Source organism: Ceratotherium simum, chromosome 16, assembly GCF_057802395.1.
Source record: "Ceratotherium simum simum isolate JZ-2026a chromosome 16, ASM5780239v1, whole genome shotgun sequence".
In the NCBI taxonomy this organism is placed as follows: Eukaryota; Metazoa; Chordata; class Mammalia; order Perissodactyla; family Rhinocerotidae; genus Ceratotherium; species Ceratotherium simum.
Genome location: NC_141915.1, coordinates 10,363,474 through 10,371,607, shown reverse-complemented (window position 1 = coordinate 10,371,607; position 8,134 = coordinate 10,363,474). Strand labels below are relative to the sequence as shown.

The window sequence follows — 8,134 nt, the reverse complement described above, 5'->3', positions numbered from 1 at the left end:
CTGTGGCCTTTGGGGCGGTGGGCGGGAGAGGAGGCGCCGCGGTGTCTGGGATTTAGGTCATCCGGAATGGGGAGAAACCTCGCCACGAGGGAAGCCCGCAGTTGGCAGCGGCCCCGGGCGGCCAGTCCCAGCACCGCACGGTCCCAGCCTTCGCGGCGCTCTAGCCCCAGCGTCCGAGCATCGGCAGGAGCCGTACACGAGAGCGGCGGAGAAAGCACGATCAGCAGCTCCCGGGCTTCACCGGCTTCCTCCTAGTCTGTGCCGGGGTCCTCTGCGCACATGTGCACAATTCACACTCAGTCCCTCGAGCCCGGACATTCTTAAGTGCAAAACTCTTATAAGCTATAGAGGAAAGACACTGTAAGAGCCCGGATAGCTCAGTCGGTAGAGCATCAGACTTTTAATCTGAGGGTCCAGGGTTCAAGTCCCTGTTCGGGCGTCTCGCTTCCTTTTCCACCTCTACACGACTGTTTGTAATTATCTGTATTCCTTCGGACAAAACAAAGGAAAAGAGTAAAAACTGTTACTTGGTTTTAAAAGGAAGTGGTGTTAAGTTCGTCATGGTTTTAGCTTTCAGAAGGTAGAACGAATGACAGTGGAAGGAAAGTAGACGTTTTAGAGCAGTAAGTAATGCCAGCCATGCATGGAATTTAAATTTTCTAGTAGCCCTATTAAAAAGAGTAAAAAGAAACAGGCGAAATTAATTTCAGTAACATATTTTATTTAACCCAATATATCCGAAATCTTATCATTTTAACATGTAATCAATATTTTTAAATTATTAATGATATTTTCACAATTTTTTATCGAACTAAGTCTTCTACGAACGGTGTGTATTTGATACTTACAGAACATCTCAATTCATGTTTTAGGTGCTGAATAGCGGTGTCCACCTTATCTGACAGTTTTTGTTTGGTTTTGTTCCTGAATGGCAGAGGGAAGATTCGCGTAATAGTAACTTTAGTAATATCCCTACTCGAAAAGGAGCGTTAGATCAGGTGGGTTCCATGGTGTAATGGTTAGCACTCTGGACTCTGAATCCAGCGATCCGAGTTCAAATCTCGGTGGAACCTTCTGCTTTGTTTTCACTCAGAATCATTTACTATTAGTTTCGTATATGAGATTCTCTTATGATCCGAGAGGATCTGGAAAGAAAAACTAAATTGCTGTTCCTTGAGCTTTTCAGACTGGGTCACTGGAGCTTCTAGCACACTATCAGGAGAACACAGAGTAAGTCACTTAAATATATACCAAGTTGCGCTAATTTTGAGAGAGAAGAATGTTATTTGAGGACGTGTTACAGTGGAGATCAGTTAAGAAGTGAAGGTTATTTTGGCAGTTTCCACGAGGTCTTGGTCCGGGGCTGTAATGCATACCTAGGCTCTGTCTCGAAACAGGACAAGGAAGACGGTGGTGAGCCCGCTACCAGGAGTCCTAATAAAATTAACGAATATTCCAGAAGGGGCTTTATGAATTACAGCACGCGTAAACCACGAGGAAAAACTCTGGTTTGGCAGCGGTGGGATTCGAACCCACGCCTCCGAAGAGACTGGAGCCTAAATCCAGCGCCTTAGACCGCTCGGCCACGCTACCTGCGCGGAAAACTGGCATCCCCATAGTCCTCCTAAGAGACTAGAGGGGAGAAGTAAGCTACCGATGGTCTTGCTACATTTGCTGGTCTTCCTTGGGAACCATCGAGACTCCGGACCGCGAAGCAGCGGATGGCAAAGCCGATAGACCAGAGGAAACAGAGACACACAGAAATTTACAAGAAAACAAGTTTATTTTGATGAGTGGGGCCACATGGGAGTGAGGTGCGCCTGGGCTGGAAACATCCCCCAAGCAGGCTGCCAGAGCTCTACTCGCTGGCTCGCTCGTATTGCATTGCTCTCTCTCCGTTTCTTCCACCCATGCACGCCCACACTCCCACCTGGCTCACGTGCTTTGCGCAGGCTACTTCTCCCTGACGGGCCTCTGATGCCGGAACCACGCGCTCCTGGCACGCCCCGCCCAAATCCCTTACCCCTTCCCCTCCCCCCTCCCCTTTCCCATACTAGTACCCGTAAGCTGTCAGACGGTGCCGCCCGCCAGGTGGCTCTGTGGCGCAATGGATAGCGCATTGGACTTCTAGTGACGAACGAGCGATTCAAAGGTTGTGGGTTCGAATCCCACCAGAGTCGATTTTATTTCCAACTTTTTTTTTTCTCCTTTTTGTCTGCATTCTGCTTTTACTTAAAGGCTCCCATCCCTTCTTCCCTTACCCTATCTCAGTGTTTCCACCTGGTTTCAGTTCCAACCTGTCTCCTCTCTGCTCTCTTCTTTACTTACCTGTCTGCCCCGGGCCTTGGGCCATGGAGAGCAGGACTGAGGGGCGGGAGACAGAGGGGAGAGAAAATGGGCGTGGACGCCGAGATAAAGGCAGGCCCCTGGCTCGGGGACACAAGGGGATTTAATAACCACTTTATTCCATGCACTAGGGACGCGGGAAGGAACTGGGGCTGGGCTGCGGGCAGAGAGGGTACAATCCTAGACGCAAAGGGGGTAGGGAAAAGGGACAGGAACCAGGGAAATATATATTTATATAGATACTCTAATATAGACCACATCTCACCCGCGCGCTGCGCCCGCGCGCCCCGCCGCCCCCCCCCAACACCTCCTCGCCCGGACGCCCGGGTCCCTCTGCTGCCCTCGGGCTGGAGTCTCTACCCCACCCCCAGCCCCCACCCCCCAAAGCTCAGGGCCAAGGTCTCCAGAAAGCGGGTGGCGGGGGCGGCGGGGCCTTGGGCGCCCCGTCTTGTCTGTGAGGCGGCGGTGGCGGCGGCAGCAGTCCGGTGAGGGGCGCCGGCGCGCCGGAATCCCTGGCGCGGGGGGAGCAGGGGGACGGGGACCATGCGCAGCGCGGGCTAGGGGGGCCCTGGTGCAGTGGGGGGCACTGGTGCAGCGCGGGGCCAGGCGCCGGGGCGGCGGGGTCCAGCGGTGGGCGCGGCGCTTGGGGCCTCGGATCTACCGGTTCCGGCCGGGGCGGCTTGGGGCGCAGGTAGCCATGCAGCGCGGAGAAGAGCTGGGCGCGGGCGGCCGGGCTGGCGTCGTGCGCGAAGGCCGCCAGGCGAAGCAGGCACTCGCGGAAGCCGGACAAGTAGCAGCTGGCGAGCGCCTCGGCGTCCTGGGCTGGGGACCGGGGAACCCCTGGAGCCGCGGCGGCGGGTGCAGCCGGCGGGAGCATGGGCGGGCAGGGCAGGGGCCCAACAGGGGTGTGGGAAGGGGCGGGGCGCAGAGATACCAAGGCCGGACAGGCGCACAGACAGAGACAGGAAACCAGATGGACCGACAGAGGGAGAAAATGAGGGAGACAGAGACAGACACGCGCGGGCGTTATTAACCTCGCCTCGGAGAAGAGCCTGCCACCCCCCAAGCCCACCGTCCACCGCAGGGCCCACCCCATCTACCCCGGCCCGGACCTCGGTGAATCCCCCCTCCCTCCCTCCGCTGCCCCACCCCCGCGCTGTACCCGGGGGCTCCACCCGGCTTCGCTCCCTCAAGTAGCCCACGGCGAATTCCAATATCTCTGCTTTCTCCAGCTTCGGGTTCCGGAGGTTCTACAGAAGGGAGGGGAGGGAGCAGAGACAGAAAGGGGTGGGGAGAGAGGGGGAAAGTGGCAGGGGGAAGAAGGGAGGGGGGTGCGGGAGCTGGGGGTGCCCCCGGATCGCGTTTGTGCGCTGCCCACAGAGCGCGCGACGGGATGCGGAGTGGAGATGACCAAGAATGGTCCTGGCCCACCCTGAGACGAAACTGTCCAACCCAAGGGGATGAAACCAACCCACAGTGTGAGGAGGGGATTTGAAACAGCAAACCCAGGCAGTGAAATTAACCACCCTGCTGGCTGTTCTGGAGGGTGTAGGGTGACAGAGAATTTACAGACCCAAAGGTTGAGACTGACCTACCCCGGGAGTGAAATTTACAGAGCCGGGTGTGAAACTTACAGACCCGAGGGGTGGCGTTGAAGAATGCGTTCTGAGAGCGAGAGGGGTCTGGGATGGGATTCCAAGGGCGGGACTCGGGTCAGGCTGCCTGGGGGCCAGGGTTGCCAATGCAGCATATGTCCCCACCCCAGTAGGAAGCCCTGGGACGCGAGGACAGGGTGCTTGGAGGGCCAGGGCTGGCGGTAGGACTGACCTGGTCCCGGGTCCGCTCCAGCAGCAGCAGCCTCAGCTCTTCCAGGCTGCGGTTTATGCGGTCCCGGCGCCGCTTCTCCACAAGCGGCTTCAGCATCTGCGACCAGCAGGAAAGGGAGAGCGGGCCGACCCGACCGAGACTCAGCGCGGCCGCGCCGGCGTCCGGATCCCGCCGTTGGGATAGTCCCGCCTCCATCCCTTCCCCAAGACCCCGGAGAGCCTAGGGCCGGGCCCATTCGATCCCTCTCCGCTCCCCCCTCCCCATCGCCCCTAAGATCAATTTCTGTAGCTCGCCTCCTGTCTCTCTCGGGTCTTCTGCATTCTCCTCTCTCAGTCTTGTCCTCCCTCCTCCCCTCTCTGTGTCTCTCCTTCTCCTCCTCCTCTTTTCTCTCTATGTCTCCGTCTCGTGCCGTCTTTCTCTGTCTCAGTGGAGAACTTTGGGGGCCCACTATGCGCCCAGACACGTGGGCCGCACAGTGCCGGGCTCAGAGTTGGCGGCCCTGAGTGTAGAAAGGGAGATACCCAGCGCGACCGCGCCTCCTCTTCTCCCTCTAACCCGTCTATGCGGTCACCCTTCTCCACTGGTTCTAAAATCTTCCACCCGGTCTCGGGCTTCTGGAACCAAGGTCCTCCGGGCCTTTCTCTATACGGCTCCATTGGGCCACCCAGGCTCACAGACCGCGTGGAGCAAATGCCTACGCTCTCGGCTTTTTGTTTCCACCCTCCTCCCTTAGCTCTGTGCTCCTCTTGCCTCTTTTACTCAAACTCCGGCCCCCTCCCACGCCCTCCAGGCCGCAAGGTGCCAACTGCCATTACCCAAACCCCAGACCTCTGCCACTGCCCCACATGCAGGTCCTGCTCTGACCCTGTCCCCTTCATGCTTTGCAGCTTCCTCCCCAGCTCCTGGCTCCTTGGGTCCCCCGGGCACCTCTCCCCCTTCCAGCCCTGCGTCTCCATCCTCTTCCCTGACTCACGGTCTCAGGGACGCTGTCCCCTGACTGGACCAGGGACCTCTGCTCCCACTCCTCCCGCCTCTCACCTTGGGGCCGTCCCTATTCTCGGCTCGATCCCGGGTGACCATCGCTCCTCGGGACCCTGGTGTAGACCGAGTCCCGGCTCGCCTTGCGCCTTATATCCCGCAGGCTCCGGGGTAGGGGGCGTAGGACCCGGCCCCGCCCCCTTCAGCACCCGGATCCCTCCCGGCGCGGTCTGGGGCACGAGGCTCCCGGAAAGGGGAGGAGTGCAAGGGGGAGGGGAAGGAGTGGAATTGGCCTGGGAGTGTGGGAAATGAGGGGCCAATGCAGCACCGGCTGGTTTAAGGACCATAAAGCTGTATAATGAGTCGGGACCCAGCTGAAGGGAGGAGGTTATTAGGGAGAGAGGAAGTTTGAGTGATTTGGGGACAGATCTCAGGAGTGAAGTTCAGAGTTCCCCCAGAATCGCAGCTTTCTTGGGAGCTCACTGTACCCCCACTAACCCTGAAATAAAAGTTAGCACCTCTCAGCCCCCAGACTGGATCTTAGCCATCTTCCCCCAGAGTTCACCGCCTACTTGGGATAGGGAGGGACCTAAGTGTGCTGGGTGGATCTGTCTAATTCAACTGGGGCTCTGTCGGGAGGTAAGAGGAGCTCTGTTCTCTCTAAGTCGGTCATATTCAATTCCCCCAACATCTGCGCGCTCATCGTGTGCACTGGGCACTGGTCTAGGCTTGGATCGTTCATACTGAGACACACACTAGAGGCCCAGTTTATCTCTGCAGGATCTAGTGAAAAAGACAACGTGTGATCAAGTAGCTATTATAGAAGCAAAGTGAAGTAGGTGCTCCAGATAACTGGACTGCGGCGGGGGAGCCTCAAGGAAGAGGAAGCAAAGCTTTGAAGCACGAGTAGAAGGTGGAGAGATCTTTTCACTTAGAAGTATTTGATTCAAAACTAGTTATAGGAGATTCAGGTGTATGGCGGCCAGAACACCTGACACAAGAGTGCTGGCGTTTCTTGCTCCTGGGGACCCCTCGTGACTGTAGGGGAGCAGGAAGCAGGCAGTTTTCCTAAAGGGACAAGAAAGGGATACAAAAAAGGATCAACACCCACCTCAAACCAAGAGCATGACCCTCTGCAGAGCGATGCGTGAACACTCGGAGACTTCAGGACAAAGTGCCTAAGATAAAATCAGAGATTTAACGGTACAGCAAGAATGCCAGGGGAAAAGATACGGAAAGACAGGGTTGCAGACCCGAGTCGGAAGATAGCTGTGGAGTCAGAGACGGGTGGAGCTCCTCCGAGCCCCACCCCACCCCCACCAAGTGTCCCTCCACACCTTGGTGTTTTTCACGGAGCCTGCCTTGCCAAAGCCCAAGCTCGGAGGGACACAGACCTTGTGGGGGACGCTCCCATTTGGGATCAGGACCCCCGGCATATCCCACCTCCCCCTACCTGGGCCAAATGGGAACGCAGATGTGTGGCCCCAGCAGCCCCCGCCGCCCCCCTCCTTGGGAACCTAGGCTCGGGCTCAGTTTTTCTCACCTGCACGCGAGGCTTGGGGCCCCGAGCTGTTCGCACCCAGGTGTGGGGCCGCCCCTGGCCATATGGGGCGACTTTATGGCCGGGTGGCCGGATCCGGGCGGGAGGAAGGATGACCCAGCGCTCCACCCACGTCAACTACTCGCGGCCACTTCTTCGCTGAGCCCCTGACCTACACCGTCTGCCTGACCACGGCCGTCTCAACGTCTCACAAGCTCGAGTAGGGCTACTGAAAAGTTTCTCTCGGCTGCATTGGTGGTTCAGTGGTAGAATTCTCGCCTGCCACGCGGGAGGCCCGGGTTCGATTCCCGGCCAATGCACTTCCTGCTTTCGGGTTTTTCTCTTTTGGTTTTTTCCCCTTTCCCCAAAGAGGGGAGAAGTCTCATGTGCCTGAGAAGTCTCTTTGTTTAACATTTCTACCAAATATTAACACTTCACTTTTTTACTCTATCGCAGAGTTTGAGGCTCTGGATCGAAACCCTGATTCCGTAGGTCCTCACACTTCCATCCTCCCGGCCCGGGGGTCCTGCTGCCTCCCACACCCCTCCCTCCGCCCCTCGCCCCCCACCTCCGCGGGCGTGACCCTGAGAAAGGACGCGGCGCTCGGATCCCCGCCCCGGGGGTCCTCTCAGCCCTCCGCGGGGGAGGGGCGAGGTCTTCCCGCCCCACACGCTCCAAGGCCCTTGCTCTTCTTTCCATTTCTCTTCCTAGCTCTCTCTCTTATTTTCTGTTCCCTCTGAAGTCCGCTTTCTTTTTCTAAGTCCCTGGGTCTCGGTCGTTTTTGTCTCGCCGTCTTGCTGTGTCTCTGCGTTCCTCTTGGCGTCTCGATCTCTGTAGCTTTCACGTTCTTTCCCGGTCTCTTAGCAACTTCTGCTCTGGCCTCTCCGGGTCTGTAGTTGTCTCTCTACATCTCTGGCTCTGGGTCTCTCTGGCCTCTCCGTCTGTCTCTGCGTCTGCGTCTCGGTCTCTGTGTGTCTCCGGGTCTCTGGGATCTCTCGTCGTCTCTCCGGGTCTCTGTCGCCTGCCGGCACTCTGCGCTCCCACGCTCCTGCCATCCCTTGGGAAGCTCGCTCACACCTCCGGGTTCCTGCCCCCCCCCCCAGCCCCCGGCCGCCCCCTCCCGGCGGCTTTGATCCCGCACGCGTCGGGCCGGCGGGCGGCCACCTGTGAGCGGGGCGGGGCTGCCGGGCTCCGCGCTCGCGGCGCTGGTTTTCCGCTGTCGCGGCGCGTTCGGCCTCCCTCCGCGCCCTCCTCCCGGCGCGCTCACCGGCTGCTGCCGGGCTTCTGCGGGCCCGGGGCTGTGGTTCGCCGAGCCTGGGTCTCGGTCTGTCTGGGTACCTCTCTGGAGCTTGCCCTGGGTCTCTGTCTCTGTCTCTGGTTTCTGGTTTCTCTTTCAGCCTGTTTCATCTGGATTGTGTCAGTGACTGCTTTCTTCTCAACTCT

The 8,134-nt window shown here is 58.3% G+C and overlaps 1 protein-coding gene and 5 non-coding genes across 8 annotated transcripts; 4 read left to right on the top strand and 2 right to left on the bottom strand.

The window, feature by feature from the left end:
* Positions 1–366: 366 nt before the first annotated feature.
* On the top strand, positions 367–439 carry TRNAK-UUU (transfer RNA lysine (anticodon UUU)). Its single transcript has one exon. It is a non-coding gene; the product is annotated as a tRNA-Lys (tRNA).
* A 562-nt stretch (positions 440–1,001) lies between these two features.
* Positions 1,002–1,073, top strand: TRNAQ-CUG (transfer RNA glutamine (anticodon CUG)). Its single transcript has one exon. It is a non-coding gene; the product is annotated as a tRNA-Gln (tRNA).
* Positions 1,074–1,511: 438 nt separating this feature from the next.
* On the bottom strand, positions 1,512–1,593 carry TRNAL-UAG (transfer RNA leucine (anticodon UAG)). The gene has a single exon. It is a non-coding gene; the product is annotated as a tRNA-Leu (tRNA).
* A 500-nt stretch (positions 1,594–2,093) lies between these two features.
* On the top strand, positions 2,094–2,180 carry TRNAR-UCU (transfer RNA arginine (anticodon UCU)). The gene is given in 2 exon segments: positions 2,094–2,130; positions 2,145–2,180. It is a non-coding gene; the product is annotated as a tRNA-Arg (tRNA).
* A 554-nt stretch (positions 2,181–2,734) lies between these two features.
* HES7 (hes family bHLH transcription factor 7) lies at positions 2,735–6,365 on the bottom strand. Of its 3 annotated transcripts, none has more exons than XM_087440173.1 (5): positions 6,263–6,365; positions 4,174–4,269; positions 3,981–4,028; positions 3,509–3,596; positions 2,735–3,186 (listed from the first exon to the last, which is right to left on the bottom strand). In XM_087440173.1, the coding sequence occupies exons 2-5, from the start codon at positions 4,267–4,269 to the stop codon at positions 2,735–2,737; spliced, it is 684 nt and encodes a 227-aa protein (XP_087296299.1). In that variant the 5' UTR covers positions 6,263–6,365. The 3 variants fall into 3 exon arrangements, with proteins under 3 accessions (XP_087296299.1, XP_087296298.1, XP_004433157.1); XM_087440172.1 differs by lacking the exon at positions 6,263–6,365 and adding an exon at positions 5,212–5,259; XM_004433100.3 differs by lacking the exons at positions 3,981–4,028; positions 6,263–6,365 and adding an exon at positions 5,212–5,259.
* A 575-nt stretch (positions 6,366–6,940) lies between these two features.
* On the top strand, positions 6,941–7,011 carry TRNAG-GCC (transfer RNA glycine (anticodon GCC)). The gene has a single exon. It is a non-coding gene; the product is annotated as a tRNA-Gly (tRNA).
* Positions 7,012–8,134: the final 1,123 nt, after the last annotated feature.